This window comes from Ursus maritimus, unplaced genomic scaffold (assembly GCF_017311325.1).
Source record: "Ursus maritimus isolate PB19 unplaced genomic scaffold, ASM1731132v1 scaffold_29, whole genome shotgun sequence".
In the NCBI taxonomy this organism is placed as follows: domain Eukaryota; kingdom Metazoa; phylum Chordata; class Mammalia; order Carnivora; family Ursidae; genus Ursus; species Ursus maritimus.
The window spans coordinates 23344429-23371207 of record NW_024425452.1 but is presented as its reverse complement, the minus strand read 5'-3'; the positions used below and the strand labels follow the sequence as shown (position 1 = coordinate 23371207).

Genomic DNA, 26779 nt, shown 5'->3' with positions numbered 1-26779 from the left:
AGCAAGAGGGGAACACAAGCAAGGGGAGTGTGAGAGGGAGAAGCAGGCTTCCCGCAGAGCAAGGAGCCTGGTGCAGGGCTCGATCCCAGGACCCTGGGATCATGACCTGAGCCAAAGGCAGACACTTAACAGCTGAGCCACCCAGGCGCCCCTAAAAATAATACTTTTTAAAAAACCTTTTCTTATGGAAAACTTCAAACAAATTAAATAGAATTGTATAATAAATCCCATCACTCAGCTTCAACAATTAACATTTCGCTTTTCTTGTTTTATCTATACCTATACTCACTGCCCACACCCCACACTCTATTATTATTTCTAGTTTTTTTGAGGTAAAATTCACATGCTTTGAAATATATAAACTTTAGCTGTATGATTTTGACAAATGGATACATAATACACAATATTTCCATCTACTCAGAGTGCTCTCATGTCTTTCTAGTCAAAGTCCCAGCCCAAGTCAACAAGGCAACCACTGTTCTGACAGTTTTTTACCTTAGTTTAATCTGTTCCAGAACTGCATATAAATAGAATCATATATTTACTCTTTATGTCTGACTTTTGCTCAGCCTAATATTCTCAAAATATTCTTTAAAGCCAAAGAAAACCAGATCTAAACATACTCAGCAGGAAAAATGGAAGGCATCTATTCCGGGCATTTTACTATAAATAATTTACATAACAAAAGGCACTGCCTTTTGTTCACTGGTGAACACTTTTTTTTTTTTTTAAAGATTTTATTTATTTATTCTACAGAGATAGAGACAGCCAGCGAGAGAGGGAACACAAGCAGGGGGAGTGGGAGAGGAAGAAGCAGGCTCATAGCGGAGGAGCCTGATGTGGGGCTTGATCCCATAACGCTGGGATCACGCCCTGAGCCGAAGGCAGATGCTTAACTGCTGTGCCACCCAGGCGCCCCACTGGTGAACACTTTTGATCACTGGTGAAAATCTGTAATATATAATGACGAATATAAGAGATTCTGACCTGTGAAAATAAAGATAACAAGGCTGGAGCCAGAGAGTATGGGACTACCAAGTTTCTCGTAGGTCTGATATGGAGGTGGGGAGAATAGGGCAATATGTCTCTTTCTGTAAGATATGGGTCTTCCAGGAAGTAATTCATAAAATTAAACCCAATTTGTTTAAATAGGGAATTTCTGAACTTTATTTTTTTTTTTTAAGATTTTATTTATTTGACAGAGAGAGATAGCCAGCCAGCAAGAGAGGGAACACAAGCACGGGGAGTGGGAGAGGAAGAAGCAGGCTCCTAGCGGAGAAGCCTGATATGGGGCTCGATCCCAGATCACCGGGATTACGCCCTGAGCCAAAGGCAGATGCTTAACGACTGTGTCGCCCAGGTGCCCCTAAATAGGGAATTTCTGAACTTTAAATTCTAATTTCTGCTATTGTAAATATCATATATTCTATATGAAAAATTTTGAGATAGATATCTTACATAAAAGGATGTAAAATCATTTTAACTATGGATCTAATCTACTCACTGAAGTTCCTGGTATGCAATGGCAGCTTCTCTTGGATGTTCAAAGCAAAAGAATGCTTCAGAAAATCTGCGTACCTGAAAAAATCCAAAAGGAATATGAGTAACATGGCACAATTAAAAGGTCAGACAGTGGCAGGAAAATAAACCTCTTTCCATTAGGCCTTCCATACCTACCCCTATATAAGAATTAATCTCCCTCCTCAATGTTGCTAAAGTACTGTATTTTAGTACTGCATGAAATAAAAGAAACAATAAAATGCAAAGTGAGAAATGTAGGTTTATATTACGTATCCATGATTTATCCTCCCTGAACACAGGGATTCAGTTTATCTTACCATTCGATCCCAATCCCAAGAATAGTGCTTAGCACATGGTAAAAAAATGGTAACAATCAGCCAGCACTTACATCATGCTACGTGCCAGGTATGGAAGTATATGCCAATTGAATTGACTGCCCAACCTACTGGCATTGTGACTCTGAGGCATTTCACCTTTGAGCCTCAGATGACCCATTTTCACACTACACCTAAAACTTGTTCTACATTTGGGGTTACCGTGAAGAATAAACAGGATAATGTATGTGACAGCAGTTTGTAGTCTGGTGAGTGTATATAAATATAAGCTATTATAATTGCCATTATAATATTTATCGTATTTTTCTTTAAAATAATCATATATGTGAATTATCTTCACTCCTAATGTGTAATGTTCTTTAGAGTGTGAGCTATGTTTTCATGATCTTGGTTATCCCCCAAAACATCTATCTGGGTATGTTACAGAAGCAAGTACTTGATAAATACAGTCAAGTCTAGCTGAATATTTCTTTCACCATATTTGTATTTTAATCCTTTCATTTCTAATTATTCAAGGCTCTGTCAACTATTGGAGCAATATGAAGCAACAGTAAGGAGATGGAAAAGATGTTTTGTTTGGAAGGTAAAGGGAGGAAAGACAAATTATAATACAGCCTAAGATTATATTACATCTTAGATTCTTTTCTAAAAGGGAATATGATGTAGGGTTCTTCGGTCTTAAACATAAAACAATTTGGAGATACATTTTACTTGTCATCAAGATTTGGCCAGCTGAATTTCTGACTTACTAAACTTGCTTGCCTAAGCAGATGAGACTAGGTCTTTACAGGAACAAGTCAGTGAGGGAGTTGGGGAGAGGAAGATATGAGGCATTTATGAGAAGAATGCAATTTGTGTCTGTACTTTCAAACACTATTCAATTGCCTCTTCTTCCTCTCCAACACTAAGGGAAAGATGAGGAAAGGTACCTGCCTATCTACCTATCGTTGAGAGATGTTTTCCCCTGAGGGCTGTAATGTGTGAAGAAAGGAAACCTGAAGCCTTCTGGATTCCTGCAGTTGTAGCTGGGCCTGCAAAACTGGCTAGTTGATTTTCCTTCTCTCCTTACCTGCTCTGATTTCTACAATCATAACTATCATTTCTTTTTTTGTTTTTAAAGATTTATTTGAAAGAGACAGCCCCAACGGGGGAAGAGGCAGAGGAGGACGGAGAGGGAGAGAATCTCAAGCAGAATGCCTGGAGTGCAGAGCCAGACGTGGGGCTCAATCCCAAGACCCTGAGATCATGACCTGAGTTGAAACCAAGAATCCGATGCTTAACTGACTGAGCCACCCAGGTGCCCCACAACTATCATTTCCTGATAGCATCCTAACTACCAGGCTCTATGATAAGCACTTTATTTTCATTGTTATTTAAACTATATGAAAACCCTATGAAGTGGATATGTCTTCATTTAATAAGTGAGGAAACAGGGACAAAGTGGTTAATTACTTGGCCAAGATAACATAGCTAGCAAGTGATAAACATGGGATTCAAATAAAGATTTAAGAAATTCCAAACCTTGTGCTTCAAACCACTTATCTCTTCCCTTCTGCATAAAGACTCCCTGTTAATAGAGAGCCCTTCCTTTCCTTTATGTACCCACACAAAATTCTTTATCTAATTTTTCTCCTGCCATAATTTTGTGCTATGGCAATGTATAAGGAGTTAAGTCTATTAAATGTATTTTGTGGCTATAACTAAGGTATGACTGCCACCTGATGGCAGCACCACTTAATCTGGAGCAAAAGATGTACATTAAAAAAATATTAAATCTACAAAATCAAACTTAGGATGAGTAAAATATATATTACTACTTTGGTATATATGTTTGTAAAACAAATTTTGTATATGCACTCTAATTTTTAAAAACTCACTTATTTGGCAATATTAACTATTCAAAATTTAGCAAACAGCTAGAAGGTTAAAAAAAGCCTCTTGAGCATTCAAAATGGGTATTTATTAATGCTTTACAGAGTTAAATGTTAGTTTATCTGTGTTCATCTAACATGTTGCTTAAATTGTTAAATAGTATTTATTATAGTATAAATTTATTATACTATAAGATATTACAAATAGTATTTGTATAATAATGACTAAATAGAATATAACAAAATCATAATACCACTTATTGTAATAATTATAATACATAACATTTATTATTAAAATAGTTACTGTAATATATTAATAATATATTTATTATAATGATTTTATACACGCCTATCCAGGTTATATTCAAATCCTGAGTACAGGATCTAAATATCAGATATATCATATTATCTATGTTGCCTTGAAGAAAATGGTCACCTCACAAATGTTAACTGAACAAATATTCTTTAAGTTCTTAGATTGTACTTTTGGTAGGATACTTTAAAGCCCCCTTTATACATAAAGCTGATCTGTGGTTATTATTAAGTACAACTCTAACTGGTATATGTTATTTACTTTTCAATCCACAGCATATTAAAAGAGCAAATGAGACAAAGGAAAAAGGAGAATTACAGAATATACATGATACATATAAGTATACATAAGTATACTAGCCAATTAGTAGAGAACTTGTTACTGAAACAAAAACACCCTCCCTTAAAAACATAAACCTAGAACATTCCCATAAAAAACAGACAAAATAAATTAAAAATTAATATAACTTAGAATCCTTTAATGGAAGATCTAATATCTAGACATTTAAAAAAAGATTTACTTATTTACTTCAGAGAGAGCGTGAGCTGGGGGAGGGGCAAAGGGTGAGGCAGAGAGAATCTAAAGCAGACTCTGTGCTCAGTGCAGAGCCCAACGCGGGGCTTGATCTCAAGATCCACGAGTTCACAACCTGAGTCAAAATCTATAGTCAGGCACTAAACCAACTGTTAAAGCGCCCCTCTAGACATTTTTAATAGCATGGAACACCAGTGTATTAAACCTTGGAGCACATAAATAAAATGGATAATGATAACCAATCATTTTGAAAGGGCTAAATTAGGTCTGGTATACTCTATTTCAGAAGGTAGGAGACCATGAAGCACACTAGAAAAGTTTCATTTAAAATGGTAAAAATAGGGGCGTCTGGGTGGCTCAGTCATTAAGCATCTGCCTTCAGCTCAGGGTGTGATCCCGGCGTTCTGAGATCGAGCCCCACATCAGTCTCCTCCGCTGGGAGCCTGCTTCTTCCTCTCCCACTCCCCCTGCTTGTGTTCCCTCTCTCGCTGGCTGTCTCTCTCTCTTTCAAATAAATAAATAAAATCTTAAAAAAAAAAGGTAAAAAATAATTTAAGGGAAGAGTTAATCCTTTGGAGTATATATCAGATAGTAACAAAATGCACTTTGGGATAAACATTTCCTGAACATACTGGATATGTTCTATATATACACATAAAAGCTATAATACACTGTGTTTATGTTAATAATTTAACATTGGAAGTCTGCCCAAATCTTGCAAAACAGGAAATAAAAAGTATCAAATTAAATACTATAAATAATATGTTTTCAGAAAGTAGTTCTACTTTATTAGGAAAAATATAGCTTAATATATTAAGGTCCACATACACACACTACACATGTATATTTTGCTGCAGGAATACCAGATCAAGAAGTTTTAGAGATGAGTACCTCTTCGTAAAAATGCAAACTTCATAATCTTTTGTGTAAATAACTCATTATTGTAAAGAGGTCTTTGAGTGGGAAAGGATGGCTATGCAAGCTATTCTTAACTCTTTTCCTCTTCTAGAGCATAAAAAGCATTGATAGAGTCGAAAATACCATTTTATGATCTTAAAATCTCAATAAACGCTAAGAACAACTCCCTGACCCTCTATTCTTCTTACTGGTTGCTGCAAATTAGAATCCAGGGTCCTGCTAAATCCTTTAGCAGCTTTAAGGTACAAATATAAAAAAAGATCCTGCTTCCACTCGCAGATGCAACCTGACTCCAGGGAAGACAAGCCAGATTTCAATTCCCACTCTTCCTAGCAAAATGCTCTTATTCAGGTAACTGCCTAACCCTGTTAATCACTTGGAGAACGTAAAAAAAAAAAAAAAAAAAAAAAAAAAAAAAAAAATTACCCATTCCTGGGCCTCATTCAGCAATGGTAATTTTTAAAGTTCCTTAGATGATTTTAATGTACAACCAAGGCTGAAAACCACTATTTTAACTTCTACCACGACAGAAATTCTCTAATTTCTCTGATCTTCACCATGACAGGTAATGGATTTGTCTTCCTGAAAACTATAAAGCTGTACAAAATACATGGAACAACTGTTTCAAGAATCAAAGAACATGCTTTAGATATGCAAAGAAGCATGAAAGTATAACTTAACAATCATGAGATAAAAGCAGTCTGTAGAAATGGACTCCAAGATAACTCAGATGTTAGAATTAGCAGGCATATACTTTATTAAAAAATAAAGACTTTTTTTTCAGAGCATTGATGAATCAATATTGACACTTATTAATTAAAATCCATAGTTTACATTAATATTCACTCTTGGTGGTGGATACTGTATGGTCTTTAACAAATGTATAATGGTATGTGTCCACCATTACAAATCATCAAGAATAGCTTCACTTCCCTAAAAATCTCTTATGCTCTACCTATCTGTTCTCTCCATCCCCCTGAACCTCAGCAACCACTGATCTTTTCAATGTCTCCACAGTTTTTCCTTTTCCAGAATGTCATATAGTTGGAATCATATAGCAGGCAGTGCTTTAGATTGGTGTCTTTCACTTGGCAATATACTTTTTCAAGGTTCCTCTTTCTCTTTTTGTGGTTTGATTGTTCATTTTTTTTTACTGCTGAATAATATTCCACTGTGTGGATATACAACAACTGTTTTTATCTGTTCACCTGATGAAGGACATGGTTCCTTCCAAATTTCGGCAATTACGGAAAAAGCTGCTATAAATATTGTGTGCAGGTTTTTGTGCAGACACACGTTTTCAACTCATCTGAGAAAATACTAAAGAGCATTACAGTTGGATTATACTCTAAGAGTATGTTTAGATTTGTATGAAACTGCCAAATTGTCTTTTGAACCAGCTGTACCATTTTGCATTTCTACCAGCAACAAACGAGCACTCTAATCTTCCCTAATATTTGGTGTGGTCAGTGTTTCACATTTCATCCATTCTTATAGGTATGTAGCAGTATCTCATTGTTGTTCTAATTTGAAACTCTCTAATAATGAATGGCAAATAATGTATTTCCCTTCCCCCATGTGGAAGGCTATAGAGGGCTGGAGTTGGATTCCCAGGCCAGTTAGGCTCCGGAAAGATAGTTTCTACTGAGACAAGGTCTTTCTAAGAAGAAGAGAATGCTCTGGATGTATTTTAAAACAGCTACCTCTCTCACCCCCTTACCCTCCTGCACGAGAGAGGAGATTTTCTCTATCTTCACCATGAGAACCTGATGGGGTTTCTAGAGGTAAAAGTCATGAAAGTGTGGGGTTCTCCTAGGACTGAGCCCCCTTGAAGTTATTACTTCAAGCTTGTTCATACTGAGCCACCAGAAATTCATCAAATACAATTTAAGTTTTTCTATCCCATTACTGGCTTTAGTGGTCATTTCTCCTTGTGGTTTGGTCTCTGCTTTGGTTAGATGTGACTCTCCGTAACTGCCTATCTCACTCTCCAATTTGGGGGCAGGAGTTTGACCTGTGACTTCAATTCTCTAAAACATCTAAGAAGTTGTATTGATACTCAGTTTGTTCAGCTTTTTTCTTGTTGTTAGGGTGGAAGTGATTATGTCTAAACCTCTTACATGCCAAATTATAAACAAGAAGACCAGGCAAGTACTTTTAAGCAATGATTATAATTGCCCAGTGAGTCAAAGAAGCTGGTTGTAATGAATGAGGAGGCAAGGAACTTCAGCAGAAAAATGGAACTACTAAAAAAAAAAATTTAGAAGTAAAAAATGTATCTGAAATGAAAAATTTACTAGATGAGATTAAGAGCTGATTAGACACTACAGAAAAGAGTGAATTCAAAACTAGAATCATGAAAATTATTCAATCTGAAATGCGCAGATTAAAAAAATGCTAAAAAACAAAAGAATATCAAATCATATAATACAAGTGAAATCAGAGTACCAGAGGGAGAGGAGAGGGGAAAATTGGGGCAGAAAAAAAAAATATCTTAAGATATGATGGCTAAAATTTTTGTAAAAATTGGAAAGAAAAAAATCAACCTGCAGATCTAAGAATCTCAACAAATCCCAAGCAAGATAAATACAAAGAAAACTACAACAAAGCATATCAGAGTCAAATTGCTGAAAACCAAAGATAAAGAGAAAATCATTACAATAATTGGAGGGAAAAATAATATAAATGACAACTGATTTCTCATCAGACACTATGGAGGCCAGAAGATAATGGTATATTTTTAAGTACTGAAACATAGGGGAAACAATAATATAGAATATTGGCTGAACAACCCATCAATAAACTTGACCTAATTTAATTTAGATCTATGGAATACTAATCTAATAAATTAACAAGGCCTCAGAGTATACAGTTAATATGTAAAAATCAATTGTACTTCTATATCCTAGCAACAACTGTTTGGAAAATGAAATAAAAAGACCATTTATAACAGCATCAGATAATATAAAAAACTAATGAATAAAATTAAGACACTGAAACTACAAAACACTTCCAAGATACATCACAGAACACCTAAATGGGGAAATATAATGTGTCCACAACATATGATGAAAGAGAAAATTCTCTCTACATAGATTATGCAATGTAAACTAAAATCCAAGCAAGACTTTTTAAAATAAAAACTTACCAGCTGATTTTAAATTTACATAGAAATACAAGGGATCTGGAAGAGACCAAACAATCTCAAAAAAGGAGGAAAAAATTGGAGAATGTACAGCTAATTACCTGACTGCAAGACTTACTACAATAACACCATCAAGTTAGGGGGGTATTGATATAAAGGTATATGAGAGATCAATGAAACAGAAAAGAAGGCCAAGAAATAGATGCAATTTATTAGCTAACTGATCCTCAACAAAGATGCTAAGGCAATTCAATAAATAAATTTTCAAAACATGGTGCTGGAATTGTAAATGGAACTGTTTTCTTAATTTCTCTTTCTGCTACTTTGTTATTAGTGTATGGAGATGCAATAGATTTTTGTATATTAATTTTGTCTCCTGCAACTTTTCTGAATTCATTTATTACTTCTAATAGTCTTTTAGTGGATCTTTATAGAGTTTTCTTTATATATTATCATATCATTGATAAATAGTGACAGATTTACTTCTTCATTACCAATTTCAATGACTTTTATTTTTCTCTTCTGATAGTTGTGGCTAGGACTTCCTGAACTATGTTAAATAAAAGTGGTGAGAGTTGATATCCTTGTCTTGTTCCTGATCTTAGAGGAAAAGCTTTCAGTCTTTCACTACTGAATACGATGTTAGCTGTGGGTTTTTTCATATATGGCCTTTATTATGTTAAAATATGTTCTCTCTAAACCCATCTTGTTGAGAGTTTGTATCATGAATGGGTGTTATATTTTGTCAAATACTTTTTCTGCATCTTTTAAGATTATATGGTTTTTATCCTCCGTCTTGTTAATGTGATGTATCACACTGATTGATTTATAAATATTGAGCCATCCTTGCATCTCTGGAATAAATCCCAGGGACAGCAGTGAGTGATACTGTTAATGTATTGTTAAATTTGGTTTGCTAATAGTTTGTTGAGGAATTTTGTATCCATGTTCTTCAGGGATATAGGCCTGTAGTTTTCTTTTTTTTTTTTTTTGTAGTGTCTTCGTTTGATTTTGGCATCAGGGTTAATGCTGGCCTCACAGAAAGAATCTGGAAGCTCTTCTATTTTCTGGAATAGTCTGAGAATGGGCATTACTTCTACTTTAGTTGGTTTGTAGAATTCACCTGTGAAGGTGTGGTCCTAGACTTTGGTTTGTTGGGAATTTTTTGATTACTGATTCAATTTTGTTACTAGCTGTGGATCTGTTCAAATTTTCTATTTCTTCCTGATTCAGATTTGGAAGACTGTAAGTTTCTAAGAATTTACCCATGTCTTCTAGGTTGTGCAATTTGTTGGTATATAATTTTTCACAGTTTCGTTACAATCCTTTGTATTTCTGTGGTATCAGTTTTTATTTCTCTTTTACTTCTTTTTTTTTTTCCTCTTTTACTTCTGATTTTATTTCCTCTCTCTTTTTTTCTTTGAGTCTGGCTAAAGGTTTATCAATTTTGTTTATTTTTTCAAAGAACCAGCTCTTGACTTCATTGATCTTTTCAATTGCTTTTTAGTCTCAACTTCATTTATTTTCATTGTAATTATATTTCCCTCCCTCTATTATCTTAGGACTTCCTTTACTAGTTCCTTTAGGTATAAGGTTAGTATGTACAGTTCTACCAAGAAAAATAAAATACCTAGGAAAAATTTAACCAAGAGGTGAAAGACCTGTACTCTGAAAACTACAGGACATTGATGAAAGAAACTGAGGATGACACAAATGGAAAGCTATTCTATGCTTATGGATGGGAAGAATTAATATTAAAATGTCCGTGCTACCAAAAACAATGTACAGATTCAAAGCAATACCTATCAAAATACCAACAGTTTTTTTCATAGAATTAAAACAAATAATCCTAAAATTTGTATTGAAACCACAACAGACCCCAAATAGCCAAAGCAACCTTGAGAAAGAACAAAGCTTCAGACATCACAATCCCAGATTTCAAGATATACTACAAAGTTATATTAACTGAAACTATATGGCACTGGTATAAAAATAGACATATAGATCAACAGAACAGTATAGAGAGCCGAGAAATAAACCCATGCTTATATGGTCAAGAATATACAATAAGAAGAGGCGCCTGGGTGGCACAGTCGTTAAGCGTCTGCCTTCGGCTCAGGGCGTGATTCTGGCGTTCTGGGATCGAGCCCCACATCGGGCTCCTCCGCTAAGAGCCTGCTTCTTCCTCTCCCACTCCCCCTGCTTGTGTTCCCTCTCTCGCTGGCTGGTTGTCTCTCTCTGTCAAATAAATAAATAAAATCTTTAAAAAAAAAAAGAATATATAATGAGGAAAAGACAGCCCCTTTAATAAACGGTCCTGGGAAAACTGGACAGCTACATTCAGAAAAGAGAAAGCTGGGCCATTTGCTTATAACAGACAAAGATTAATTAAAGTCCTAAATATGAGAACTGAAAGAGTGAAACTCCTAAAAGAAAACACAGGCAATAATCTCTTGGACACCGGTCTCAGCAACATATTTATGGATATGTCTCCTCGGCAAGGGAAACAAAAGCAGAATTAAACTTTTGGGACTACATCAAACTAATAAACTTTTGCACAGTGAAGGAAACCATCAATAAAACAAAAAGGCAACCTACTAAATGGAAGAAGATATTTGCAAATAATATATCTGATAAGTGGGGGGAGGCCTGGGTGGCTCAGTTGGTTAAGTGTCTGCCTTCAGCTCAGGTCATGATCTCAGGGTCCTGGGATGGAGCCTGGCATGGGGCTCCCTGCTCAGTGGGGAGTGTGCTTATTCCTCTCCCTCTGCCCCTCTCCCTCCATACCCTCCTCCTGCTCATGCTCATGTGTGCTCTCACTTTCAAATATAAATAAAATCTTTAAAAAATATATCTGAAAAGGGGTTACTATCCAAAATATATGAAGAATTTATGCAACTCAACACAAAAAAACATGAATAATTGAATTAAAAATGGGCAGAGGACCTGAACAAACATTTTTCCGAAGAAGACATACAGATGCCCAAGAGACACATGAAAAGATATTTCACGTCATTTATCATTACAGAAATGCAAATCAAAACTACAAGCTATCACCTCACACCAGTCAAAATGGCTAGTATCTAAAAACAAGTATTGGTAAGGATGTGGAAAAAAGGGAATCCTTGTACTGGTGGTGAAAATATAAGTTAGTGCAACCACTGTGGAAAATAATATAGGGGTTCCTCAAGAGATTAAAAATAGAAATGTCAGATTTGCGTCCGAGAGCCTGCCTCTCTGCCTGCATGCCCTGCCGCTGCCTCACAGAAATGCTCTGATTACCCACAGCCCTTCGCCAAATGAGGCCAGTGTCCAGGGCTCCTCATCTCACTCAGGCCTATGCCAAAGATGTAAAATTTGATGCAGATGCCTGAGCCTTCATGCTTTAAGGTGTACAATTCACCTTTTAGCTGATGTTGTAGCCATTACTATGGGGCCAAAGGGAAGAACAGTGATTACTGATCAAAGTTGGGAGGTCCCAAAGTAACAAAAGATGAGGTGACCATTGCAAAGTCAATTGACTTAACAGACAAATATAAAAATATTGATGCTAAACTTGTTTAAGATGTTGCCAATAACACAAATGAAGAGGCTGAGGATGGCACCACTACTGCTATTGTCCTGGCAAAATAAACAAAACTGATAAATCTTGAAGATATTCAGCCTCACGACTTAGGAAAAGTTGGAAAGGTCACTGTGATCAAAGATGATGCCATGCTCTTAAAAGGAAAAGATGACAAGGCTCAAATTAAAAAATGTATTCAAGAAATCACTAAGCAGTTAGATATCACAACTAGTGAATATAAAAAGGAAAAGCTGAATGCATGTCTGGCAAAACTCACAGATGGATAGTTCTGCTGAAGGTTGGTGGGACAAGTGGTGTTGAAGTGAATGAAAAGACAGAGTTACAGACGCCCTCACTGCTACACAAGCTCCTGTTGAAGAAGGCATTGCTCGGGGAGGGGACTGTGCCCTGCTTTGGTGCATTACAGCCTTGGATTCAGTAACTCCAGCTAATGAAGATCAAAAAATTGGTAGAGAAATTACAGAACATTCAAAATTCCTGCAATGACTATTGCTAAGAATGCAGGTGTTGAAGGATCATTGGTAGTTGAGCAAATTGGGCAGAGTTCCTGAGAAGCTGGTATGATACTATGCTTGGACACTTTGTGAATATGGTGGGAAAAGGAATCATGGGTCCAACTAAGATTATGAGAACTGCTTTCTTGAATGCTGCTGGAGTGGCCTGTTAACTACAGCAGAAGTTGTAGTCACCAAAATTCCTAAAGAAGAGAAGAACACAGGAATGGGAGGAATGGGAGGAATGGGAGGTGGTATGGGAGGTGGTATGTTCTATTTCCCAGAATAGTGCTTTACCATTAATAATGAACTGTGAGAGGAAGCTCAAGGCAGTGCTCCTCAACAACTTCAGAGAAGGCAGCTGAAGGAAATGACTGAAGAAAAGGCCAGCTAATGTTTAAGAAAATCACTATAACCATCAGCTACTGGTTTCAGTTGACAACATATAATGGTTTACTGCTGTCATCATCCATGCCTACAGATAATTTATTTTGTATTTTTTAATAAAAAGACATTTGTAATATTCCTGGTAATTGAGTGCAAGAGCCACAGCCATGTACCACTGTATTGCTTTCAACTTTTTTAGAGCAGTTTTAAGTTCACACTAAAATTTAGAGGAATGGCGGGGGGGGGGGGGTGTGCCTGGGTGGCTCAGGCAGTTAAGTGTTCAGACTCCTGATTTCGGCTCAGGTCATGATCTTGGGGTCATGGGATCAGATGGAGCCCTGTGTTGGGCTCCATGATGAATGTAGTGCCTGCTTGGGATTCTCTTGCTCCCTCTCTCTCTACCCCTCCCCCGATCTCTCTAAAAAAAAATTTAGGGGTGCCTGGGTGGCACAGTCAGTTAAGTGTATGCCTTTGGCTCAGGTCCTGATCTCAGAGTACTGGGATCAAGCCCCCATCAGCCTCCCTGCTCAGTGGGGAGCCTGCTTCTCCCTCTCTCCTGCCCTTGTTCATGCTCGCTCTCACGATCTCTCTCTCTCTCTCTCAAATAAATTAAATCTTAAAAAAAAATAAAAAAAAATAAATTTAAGAAATTTAGAGGATTGTACAGAGATCAATGAAAAATTTTAAAACTTTAATTCTGAGAACTGTATAGTTTGAGATATTATTTTATTTTCATTTTACAGTCTAAAGAAAGGCTCATTAAATGGAAGAGTTTAAATGAGCAGTACCATAGAATATTAAGTAACCAAACAGCAAAAGCACCACATCAACTTGAATTTCTTTGCTTTAGCTTAGAACCACAGATATTAGTGCATAGTGAGTAAAGCCATGTATTTACACATGTTCTGTTTCCCCACAAGATTACTAAGCTCAAAATCAGTTTTCTTCTCAACCAAGAAATTCCATTCCATTTTCTGTACCTCCATAAGACATACTTCATTCATCCCAAAATATATAAAACAAGGTTAAATCCTTCTTTGATGCTTTGGTATACTATTTGATAGGGCTCCATGAGACATACTTACAATGAAAAATAATTTGCTACGTATCTAGAATTCAGATGTAACTAGGCATCCTTTATTTTTATTTGCTATATTTGGCAATTCTACCAAACAGGACACTGAAATACAAATAGTTTTTTACTATAAGTATTTCCCAAACACTACGTAGGACATATTTATACTAAAAATTGTTTGTTGTTTACCTATTTTAAAATTTAATCAGGTACTCTGTATTTTATCTGGCAACCCAAAGTATTTGGCAGGACAGAACTAAAGATTTATTCAAGTTGTCCTTGAAAGGATACTTGCTATTTTGTCTTATTCTACCAGCCCTAACAAGAGCTTGCTCAGGGCAGAATGCAAGTCTGCAATGCTAAAACAAAGCACAAAACCTGGCTCTCCAAGTCTGTAAAGGGCATATTTCATCTTAACATTGGACTTAACTAGGCACAAGCTACCATACACATTAAATATGGCATCTCTGCTGGCACACTGGGAAGCACTGTAACATAGGCACTTTTGGAAATACTAGCAATAAAGATCAGTAAAGTTGTTGAGGGCAGTGAAAATGAGTTCTCTGTAAGACACTGGTGAAAAACAATTCTTCAAGGTCTCTTACATTTCTGCAAGTCTTGTGAGCAGAATGATTGTCCTTGTTGGAGACTATCTTTTCAAGGATATTTATATTGAAAACAGCCTGGGAAGATGGAGATATGTCTTCCTTAGGAGCAAAGGGCAGGTTTGCTTACAGCCTTGGTAGATAAAGATTCCCTTTGGAGCAAACAGCAAGCATGCCCACGTCCATTATAAAATATTTGGGACCCTTAAGCACAAAGTTTTTCTCCTGCAATACACTAGTGTGAACCTGGCTTTATGTTGGGCTGTGGAAACTGGGGCTCAAGAAACAAGTGCAAATGATAATACTAAGGTTATGCTATTGCTGTAATAAAGTCCTTTGTCTCTGATATCGTATCTTCTGACAGCATTAATCATTCTATGGCAGGTTACCTTATTTGCTCGTAGGTCCTTTACAGATCTCAGATCCTTTACAGTTCTTGACAAACAAAAACTTCATTATAATTTCAATTTATTTTTGGTTTTTATAAGTTATCTCACTTGATAATTCCATATTTCAGTTTGGAATGACAAAGACATCTTTCACTTATATTAAATACCTTTAATCTTTTTTCCCCAGCTATATTGAGAGATAACTGAAATACAACATTGTGTAAGTTTAAGGTGTACAATGTGTTGATTTTGATACACTTACATATTGCAAGATGATTACCACCTTAGCATTAGCTAACACCTCCATCATGTCACATAATTACCATTTCTTTTTTGTGGTGAGAACAATTAAGATCTACTCTTATTTAGCAACTTTCAAGTATAGAGTACTGTTAACTGAAGTACCACACTGTACATTAGACCCCAGAAATTATTTATCTTATAACTGGAAGTCTGTACCCTTTGAACAATAGCTCCCTATTTCACATCACCCTTCTTCCACCTCTGGTAATCACCATTCTAATCTCTGTTTCCATGAGCTCAGTTTTTTTAGAGTCTACATGTAAGTGGTATCATCCAGTATTTGTTTTTCTCTGTATTATTTTTCCCTTAGCGTAATGCCCTCAAGGTCCATCTGTGTTGTTGCAATGGCAGGATGTCCTTTCTTTCTTTTCCTTTTTAAAAAATATTTATTTGACAGAGAGAGAGAGAGAGAGAGAGGACACAAGCAGGGGGAGCAGCAGGCAGAGGGAGAAGCAGACTCCCCGCTGAGCAGGGAGCCGGATGTAGGACTCAATCTCAGGACCCCAGGATCATGACCTGAGTCAAAGGCAGATCCTTAACTGACTGAGCCACCCAGGTGCCCAAGATGTCCTTTCTAATAGTTGAATAATATTTCATTGTATATACAGGTTTCCCCCACTATCCAAAATAAAGGATTCCTAATGAAACCTTTCTTAAGCTGAAATGGCATAAAGTGAAGAAGCAATGACCATTTTATAAAACCAAAAATCTTCTTGGTATTTCTTTTGGTCAGAAAACAGGTAACTAATGTAGGTCTTTCCTAAAAGCACAGCGGCATTAAAGCAAACTTTGATAGCAGGGGAAACCTGTATACACTATCTCTTCTTTATCCAGGCATCCATTGATGGACACTTAGATTATTTCCATGTCTTGGCTATTGGGAATAATGCTGCAAAAACATGGCAGTGCAGGTATCTCTTTGAGATCCTGTTTTCTTTTCCTTTGGATATGTACCTGGAAATGATATTGCTAGATCAAAGGGTAGTTCTATTTTAACAAACTCCCACACTGTTTGCCATACTGGCTGCACCAATTTACATGCATACCAACAGTGCACAAGGGTTCTGTTTTCTCCACATCCCTGCCAACACTTGTTATTTCTTGATTTTTTATAACAGCCATTCTAACAAGTATGAGGTGATAACTCATTGTGATTTTGATTTGCACTTCCTGGATGATTAGTGACATTGAGCATCTTTTCATATACCTATTGGTTGTTTGTATGTCTCTGCATAAATGGTTATTCAGTTCCTCTTTACATTTTTAATCAGATTTTTTTCTGTTGAGTTGCACGAGTTCTTTATATATTTTAAAATATTAACCCATGGAGGGCACATATTGCATGGTGCACTAGGTGTTATACACAACTAATGAATCATCGAGCCTTACATTGAAAACCGGGGATGTACTGTATGGTGACTAACATAATATAATAAAAAATCATCATAAAAAAAAATATTAACCCCTTATCAGATATATGACTTTCAAATATTTTCTCCCATTCATTAGGTTGCCATTTCATTGCTTTGCAGAAGCTTTTTAGTTTGATGTAGTCCCACTTGGTTTATGTTTGCCTTTGCTTTCGGTGTCAAATCCAAAATAACATCGCCAAAACCAATGTCACTAGGGAGCTTTTTCCCTATGTTTTCCTCTAGGAGTTTTATGGTTTCAGGTCTTATGTTTAAGTCTTTCATTCACTTTGAGCTAATTTTTGTGAGCAGCTTAAGACAGGGGTCCAATTTCATTTTTTTGCATGTGGTTATCCAGTTTTCCCAACACCACATATTGAAGAGACCATCCTCTCCCCAGTGAGTATTCTTGGCTCTCCTGTCAACTGTTAGTTGGCCATATATGGAAGGTTTTATTTCTGGACTAAATTTGTTTCCATTTGTCTATTTTTATGCCAGTACCATACAGTTTTCATTACTACATCTTTGTTGTATAACTTGAAATCAGGAAATGTGATGCCTTCAGCTTTGCTCTTCTTTCGCAGTATTGCTTTGGTTATCTGGGGTCCTCTGTGGTTCCATATAAATTTTAGAATTGTGTTTTTTTCTATTTCTGTGAAAAATACTATTGGAATTTTGATAGGGATTGAACTGAAACTATAGATGGCTTTAGGTAGTATGGATATTTAACAATTTTAATTCTTCTGATCAATGAACATGGAATATCTTTCCATGTGTTTGTGTCTTCAATTTCTTTCATCAAGTCTTATCATTTTCAGTAATAGATCTTACAGCCCCTTGGCTAAATTTATTCCTAAGTATTTTCTTATATTTGATGCTATTATGAATGGGACTGTTCTCTTTATTTCTTTTTTACGTATTTCATTGTTAGTGTACAGAATGCCAACGAAGTTTTGCATGCTGATTTTGTACCTGCAACTTTACTGTATTTGTTGATTAATTCCAACAGTTTTATGATGGAGTCATAAGCATTTTTTAAATATATATAAGATCATATCATATGCAACCACAGACAATTTTACTTCTTCCTTTCTGATTTGGATGCCTTTTATTGCTTTTTTTTTTTTTTTTAAGATTTTATTTATTTATTCGACAGAGATAGAGACAGCCAGCGAGAGAGGGAACACAAGCAGGGGGAGTGGGAGAGGAAGAAGCAGGCTCATAGCGGAAGAGCCTGATGTGGGGCTCGATCCCAGATCGCTGGGATCACGCCCTGAGCCGAAGGCAGACGCTTAACCGCTGTGCCACCCAGGTGCCCCCCTTTTATTGCTTTTTATTGTCTCACTGTGCTGGTTAGGACTTCTAGTACTTTGTTGAATAGGAGCGATGAAAATGGGAATCCTTATCCTATTCGTGATATTAAAGGAAAAGCTGTCAACTTTTCACCACTGAGCAGGATATTAGCTGTGGGTTGTCATATTATTATTATATTGAGGTACATTCCTTCTATACCCAATTTGTTGAGAGTTTTTACCATGAAAGGATATTGTATTTTGTCAAATGCTTTTTCTGCATTTATTGTGATGATCATATAATTTAATATTTTATTTTATTAATGTGGTGTATCACATTTATTGATTTGCATATATTGAGCCATCCTTGATCCCAGGGATAAGTCTCATGTGATCACGGTGTATGATCCTTTTAATCTGTTGCTAAATTCAGTTTGCTAATATTTTGTTAAGAATTTTAGCATGTTTGGGGGCGCCTGGGTGGCTCCGTTGTTGGGTGTCTGTGTTCGGCTCAGGTCATGATCCCAGTCCTGGGACTGAGTCCCGCATCAGTCTCCTTGCTCAGCAGTAAGCCTGCTTCTTCCTTTCACACTCACCCTGCTTGTGTTCCCTCTCTCGCTGTCTCTGTCAGATAAATAAATAAAAATCTTTAAGAAAAGACATTTAAAAAAAAGAATTTTTCCATGTTCAATTTTCTGTATTCATCAGGGATATTGGACCGTAGTTTACTTCTTTTGTATTCTCTTTATCTGGCTTTGGTATCAGGGTAATGCTGTCATTGTAAAATGAGTTTGGAAGTGTTCCTTCCTTTTCGATTTTCTGGAAGAATTTGAGAAAGATTAGCTTCAATTCTTTACATATTTGGTAGAATTCACCACTGAAGACACCTTTTCCTAGGCTTCTCTTTGCTGAAAAATTGTTGGTAACTGATCCAATCTCTTTACTCATTATTGGCCTGTTCAGATTTTCTATTTCTTCATGATTTAGCTTTGGTAGATTTATGTTTCTAGGAATTTATCCATTTCATCTAGGTTATCCAATTTGTTGATTTATAATTTTTCAAATTAGTCTCTCGTGATCCTTTGTATTTCGGTGGTAAAAATTTGTACTGTCTCCTCTTTCATTTCATATTTTAGTTATTTGCATCTTGTTTTTTTTTTTTGCATCTAGCTAAAGGTGTTGATTTTATCCTTTCAAAAAAAACTCAGTTCTTTGTTGATTTTTCTTATTGTTTCTCTTATCTTCTTTCATTTATTTCTGTTCTAATATTTGTTATTTCCTTCCTTCTGCTAACTTTGGGTTTAGTTTGTTCCTTTTCTAGTTCCTTGATGTGAAAAGTTATTTATTTGAGATTTTTTACCCACTGGTTATTCAGAAGTGTTGTTTAACCTCCACATATTTGTGATTTTCCCAGATTTCCTTCTATTTATTGATTTCTAGTTTCATACTATTGTGGTTGAAAAAGATACTTGGTATGATTTCAATCTTTTTAAATTTGCTAAGACTTACTTTTTTGACCTATCATATGATCTATCCTGAAGAATGTTCTGTGTACACCTGAGAAAAAAATATATTCTGCTCTTGTTGAAGTAACATATTTATATATGTTTGTTAGGTCCATTTGGTCTGATTATGGTTTAAGTCCAATGTTTCCTCATTGATTTTCTATCTGGATGATATCTCCATTGTTGAAAGTGAGGTACTGAAGTCCCCTACTATTACTGTATTGCTTTCTATTTCTCCCTTCAGATCTGTTAGTATCTACTTAGTATATTTAGGTGCTCCAATGCTGGGTCCATATATACTTAAAATGGTTAGATCTTCTTCATGAACTGACCCCTTTTTCATTATATAATGACCTTCTTTGTCTCCTGTTACCATTTCGGCTTAAAGTCTATTTTGTGTGATATAAATATACCTATCCTTAAAAAAAAGTGTAGATATCCTTGTTCTTTTGTGGTCTCTCCTTACATTGAATCTTTTTCCATCACTTCACTTTGCTTCCATGTAGGTCCTTAAAGCTGAAGTGAGTCTCTTGTAGGCAGCATATAGTTGGTGCTTTTTTAAATCCACTCAGCCACTCTCTGACTTTTGATTGGAGAATTCAATCCATTTACATACTCTAAATGTAAGGATACGTAAGGATTTACTAATGCCATCTTATTAGTTGTTTTCTGGCTGTTTTATAGTTCTCTTCTTCCTCTCTTGCTGCCTTCCTTTGTGAACTGATGATTTTCAATAGTGCTGTGCTTTGGGTCTCTTTATCTTTTGTGATCTACTGTAGGTTTCTGCTTTGTGGTTATCATAAGGCTTACACAAAACACCTTGTAGATGTAACAGTTTATTTTATACTGATAACAATTTAACTTCAATCTCATTCAAAAACTCTAACCTTTTATTGTCCTTCTTTTATGTTTCTGATGTCATAATTTACCACTTTTAATAATGTGTATTCATTAACAAATTACTCTAGCTATAGTTATTTTTAACATGCTTGTCCTTTAAACTTTACATCAGGATTAAGTGATTAACATACCACATTATTGTATTAGAGTACGGTGAATTCGACTGTACACTTAGCTTTACTGGCATATTATATACTTTCATATGTTTTTTTATGTTGTAATTAGTACCCTATCATTTTAGTTTGCAAATTCTTTTCTGCATTTCTTATAAGGCAGGTCTAACAGTGATGAATTACCTCAGCTTATGTCTAGGAATATTCTTATTTCTACTTCATTTATTAGAGATAACTTTGCCAGAAAGAGTATTTTGATTGGCAGTTATTTTTTTAAGCATTCTTATTCATATATAATCTCACTCTCTTCTGCTCTATAAGGTTTTTGCTAACAACTCCACTGACTATAAGTTATAATCTTCTTGTTCTTGCGACTTTCAAGATTATCCTTTTGTCTCTGATTTTTGACAGTTTTATTATAATGTATCTTGGAGAGGATCTCTTTAGATTTAGTTGGTTTGGTGACCTATAACCTTATGTACTTGGATATCCAAATATCTTCCCATGTTTGGAAAACTTTCAGTAATTATTTAAGTAGGCTTTTTGTCCCCTTCTCCCTCTCTTTTGCTTCTGGAACTGCAATTATTAAAAATTATTTCTTTTGATGGTATCTCATAGATCAGACAGGATTTCTCCATTCTTTTTCATTCTTTTTTCTTTGCTCTCCTCTGATTGGCATTTCAAGTTCCTATCTTTTATTACAGATTCTTTTTTCTGTTTGGTGCATTCTGCTGTGACTGTGCTATCTGTTGCATTTATCATTTTAGTCACTGAATTCTTCAGCTCCAGAATTTGTTTTTGGTTCTTTATAATTTCTATCTGTTAATCTTCTCATTTTGTGTATTGTTTTCCTGATTTTGATTAATTGTCTTTCTGTGTTTTCTTGAAGCTCACTGAGTTTCCTTTAAATAGCTATGTTGAATTCTTTATTAGGTAAATCAAAGATTTCCATGTTTTTGGGTTTAGTTACTGGAGGACTGTGATCCTTTGGTGATGTCACGGTGTTTCAGGTTCTTTGGAGTTGGGTTTTTTCTTTCTTTCTTTTTTCTTTTCTTCTTTTTTTGAGGGGGAGGGGCAGAGGGAGAGAAAGAATCTTAGGTAGGCGCCACACAGAGTGCGAAGTCTGATGTGGTGTTTGATGTCACGACCTGAGCCAAAATCAAGAGTCAGATATTTAACCGACTGAGGGACCTAGGCGCCCCTCACGTTCTTTGGAGTTTTGCATTGCTACCTTAACATTTGAAGTAGTAGCCACCTCCTCCAGTATTTACTAATGATCTTCAGGGCAGAAATACCTTTCTCCAGTCCTGCCAGAATTTCTGAGGCTTTCTCAGACTTTCCATGGATACATCTGCTCCATACTTCTTGCTCCCTCTTGTGGCAGACCTTAATATTGCATTCCTTCTCTCCTTCCTGCAACACACAAGGCTGAGTGCTGACCCCCTACCTTTGTTTCCCAAACCTGGTGTTACAGCTCCTTTGTGGTCTCTTCCTGGCCTATAGCTACAGGTTTGCGAAAGCCTGCTCTCACTACTGTCTTCAGCAGTGCACACAGGAAGCCAGCTGCAGAGTAGAGGGGAGAGTGTGGGTGAGGCATGTGGGATGGCGGAGGTTCCCATGGCCAGCTGGACAGGTGAAGCTGTCCAAGCAGCTCATGGGCAGACTTTTAATGGAGTCTGTGATGCAGAGAGTACAATGAGTACCTTTAATGCCTTCTGAGAGCCCCATCTGCCACTTTCCCAGTCTCTTTCCACCCCACGTCCCAGCCATGGAGCTCCTGAATTAGTGCTCTAGATGGGGTGAGAGAGAGAGAGAGAGAGAGATAAGTCTCTTTGGTAATGTCCTACACAGCTGGGCAAGTTGGGTACTCACTCATCTGTTCTCCTTTTTCTCTGCAGGAAAAATCACAGGCCAAGAAGGGTTCTCATAGATCTAAGCTGCGTTATCCTGGGTGAGAAGTGATGTATGTAAAGACAAGTTCTTCCTCTTGCTAGAATTCAAATGCATCCAAACTTGTACTTTTTTTGCTTCAATGGAAAGCTGGAACTTCTCCGGAAATCTGAACTTGCACAAAGGCTTTCTTAACCCTGGGTAATTGTCTAAGTCAGTGTTTCCCAGAGGTTCCCAGACTACAGCCAAGAGGAGCAAGAGCTAGTAATAGGCTACTACAGGGTCCAGTCAAGACTGAAATCTATCTGCTTATTATCCAGTGCACAGGTGGGTGGGAGGCCTCCAGGGTTCCTAGGTATATGGTATTGGATCCCACAGCACTCACAGTCACTTTTGTTCACGGATAGATACTAAATTTTTGTTGTTGTGGATGGGACAAAAACAAGGAACATTTTATATTGCCATCACTGCCTTTTATCTTTTTATGTAATATGGGACACTGGGAACCATTCACATATTAATAGTCTCTGTATTTTAATATGAATGTGTATGCCACATGACTATAGAATTCCTGTAAGTTTAGATGACTTAATTTTCTAAGAATCAGAAAATCTGCCCTTTCTGAATCTTGATATCAAATAACATGGTAAAACAAATGTTAAACTAATTCATTATATCGTTCTTTACAAGTAGAGACTTACATTTCCTCTTTTTAGTCCAATGCTTTGCCTATTTACTTTCAACCCAGTAAGAGATTCCATATCATGCATTCACTTCAGTGACTTACTTCAATTGTGCTGCTTCTGAATACACTTTTAGACTTTATTATAGCCAATTTTGTCTCTATACAAATAATGAATGACCTTTGGACTACTTTGGTTACGTAGACATAAGCAATGTATTCTCAGAATACTGATACACTTTATGAACAAAGTTCCTGTTTAACTGCATAAATGGGAATCAAAGGACATAATATACCACCATTTCCACAGTTTTTGTGATATATGGCAGGGCAGGGCATGACAGGGCAAGGTTTATTATTCCCGGTTAAGTAACAATAGGGCACTTTCTTGCCATGTCTTAATTACCCTTCCTTGCTTCTTTTAGGAGTTAAACAGGCCCTATTTTGTTATCTGGAATGGAGGGGAAAAAAAAAAAGAAAGCACTAGGGAAATTTTCAATTTATCTTTGACATCTGAATTTTCCATAAACCCAATTTTTATCTTGGCCTTCCTTCTTTGCCCCCCTTTTTTCAACTGTGTTCATCAGCTTCTCTCTATTGAAGTTTACCTTCTTGTTCTTATTCTACCTCAGACAACCCCATAAAACATTATGCTACAAAGTTGCTTCTGATCCTTGCCATCATTCTCTTCCCTGAGAGGCCGCATATCAAGTGGTACAAAATGCACGCTATGGAGCCATAGTGCCTGGGTTTGACTCACTCACTACCTGACAACAAATAACAAACTTATAGCCATAATGGGATATCTTACCACACTTTTCTTGACAATTGGTAGCGCTAAGAGCCATAAATTCATTAAAAATATGAAAAATTTGAACAAAATGATTTATAAACTTAACCTAGCAGACATATTTAGAACACTTAACCCAGCAACCTGATGAATATACATTCCTAGTATAGGTAAAGCAAGTCTTAAAGAATAGTAAAGTACTGAAATCAGATTGTTTCCTAACCACAATGAAGATAAATCAGAAATCAACCATAAAAAGAAAACTAGAAAATTAAGATATTTGAAAACAAAGAAGCATACCCCTGGAAATAGTCTCTTTAGTTATTAGCAAGAGACAAAGATATAGTCAGATTACCTCAGGCTGTGTGGGATTTTTATAAGGATATAGAGTAAAGTAAGGACATCCAGGGAACTGACTCTGTAGACAAAGAGCCAGTTCTTGCGAAACTGGAATGCTGTTCATTGCCATTTAGTAAATAACAACTACACTAACATCCTAATATCACTCTAGTAACTGTTGTTTCAGAGACAAGCATTTATTGTTCCCTTTTCTGGTCATTCCTCTATTCTCATGTTTCTCTCTATTTCTGACACTCTCTCTGCTTTGCTTTTAACCCTTTTTACTTTCATCCCTACCTTATAATAGTTGGCTTATTCACTGCTTCTACTGTCTCATGGCTTTTACCTATGACCTTCTTTGTCTCTTAATTTCTGCCATTGTTTAGTAACTGAGTCTCTTCTTTTGTGTTTCATGTTTAAATTATTTATTTATTTATTTTTAAAGATTTTATTTATTTATTTGACACAGAGAGAGACAGCCAGCGAGAGAGGGAACACAAGCAGGGGGAGTGGGAGAGGAAGAAGCAGGCTCCCAGCGGAGGAGCCTGACGTGGGGCTCGATCCCAGGACTCCGGGATCACACCCTGAGCTGAAGGCAGCCGCTTAGCAACTGAGCCACCCAGGTGCCCCCATGTTTAAATTATTTAAAGAGAAATAATTTGAATACTTTAGTCAGTCATTCTTCTAACAGAAACCACCCTAAATCAGCAGAGTTTATGCAACAGCTCCCATCAAAAATTACTAGTCTTCCTCATGTCCATGCTGTAGATGACTACCTCTGGGCTAAGTGCCTACCTCTAATTCAGGACTGCAGGGTTACTTGATACAACACGTGGTAACTTTTGAACAAGAACTATTTCTGGTCCCTTATTTCAGAAGAAGACTGACTACGGGAATGCACTCAATTTCGTGGATTTCTGAGCAAGGGAAAAATGACAACTGCTAATATAGGATAACATATCTACTGTATACTTCATAATAGTTTTGTTTACTTTTGTTGCTTTAAATCAAAGATTTCCCAAATAAATTATTATTGGTATGCTGTGAGATTTTCCATTTGGGGGTAGTACGTATAAAGTGGTTCTTATGGAGTCCTGTCATTGACTAGTATGTTGTTTCTGTTTATATCCAGAAAATGAAGGAAGAGATGCATTTGTTATTTTAGTAAGCCATTTTCTATACTAATGAGGAAAAAAAAACTTAAATAACCCTGAATCAAAGAATAAACTGCTCACAAAAATGAGACAATATTGAGAACCAAAGGATAAAAAGAACAACATATTAAAACTTGTGGAATGTAGCTGAAGCAGCATTTAGGGGGAAGCTTATAAACTTAAATGTGTATAACAGAAAAGAGAAAATGCTACAATTAATAAGCTAAACATCTACTTATAGAAGTTTTAAAAAGACAGCAAAATAAACCTTTAGAAAGTGAGAGGAAATACTAAAGTCAAAAGCGAAACTAATAAAACAAAACACACCAGAGAGAATTAACATCAAAAGTTAGTTCTTTGAAAAAACTAATAAAATGACAAACTTCTGGTGGGACCGATCAAGAAAAAAAGAATGAAGACAGAAATGACTTGTATCAGGAATGAAACAGGAAAACCCTACAGATATTGCAGATGTTAAAAAAATAATCAAAGTAGATTATGAATTATTTTGTGCCAGAAATTAATAAATTTAGAACAAACTCCTTAAAAAACATAATTTACCAAAACTGACTGAAAGAAATAAAATAAAATGTATTTCCACTAATATTGTTCACCTGAATTGAACCACAAGGAACATAATACACATAACAGAAACCCAAATGAACAACGGTCGACAAACTGAACAACGGTCTACAAAACTACTGGCCAATACTCTTCATGAAAGACAAAGAAAACAAAAGGAACTGTTTCAGACTAAATGAGTCTAAAGAATTTAAAGGTTCATGACAACTGAATGGAATGTGTGATCCTGAATTTGATCCTGGAAAGGAGGAAAAGTCACAAAGGACATTATTAAGACAAATGATAACATTTAAAATGAGTTTTACATTGGGTATCAGTATTGTTACCGATATTAAATTTCATAAAGTTGATCACTTTAGTATAGTTAAGTAAGAAAGTATCTTTGTTCTTAGTCAATTGTACCTTGAAGTATTTATGGATAAAGAACATGAGGCTGGGTGAGCACCTGGGTGGCTCAGTTGGTTAAGTGTCTACCTTCAGCTCAGGTCATGATCTCAAGATCCTGGGATCAAGCCCTGCGTCAGACTCTCTGCAACAGGGAGTCTGCTCTCCGTCTCTCAAATAAATAAATAAAATCTTAAAAAAAAAAAAGAACATGATGCCTCTAACTAACAAATGATTCAGGGAAAAAAAATCCATGTACATAT

General features: G+C 36.2%; 1 protein-coding gene across 1 annotated transcript in view; it reads right to left on the bottom strand.

Annotated features, from left to right (window-relative positions):
- FAM135A (family with sequence similarity 135 member A) overlaps positions 1 to 26779 on the bottom strand; it is a 123888-nt gene that overhangs the window by 27280 nt on the left and 69829 nt on the right. The window contains exon 14 of the mRNA XM_008684820.2: positions 1505 to 1578. Coding sequence (XP_008683042.2) covers positions 1505 to 1578 — 74 coding nt within the window. The remainder of the gene's footprint in view (positions 1 to 1504; positions 1579 to 26779) is intronic.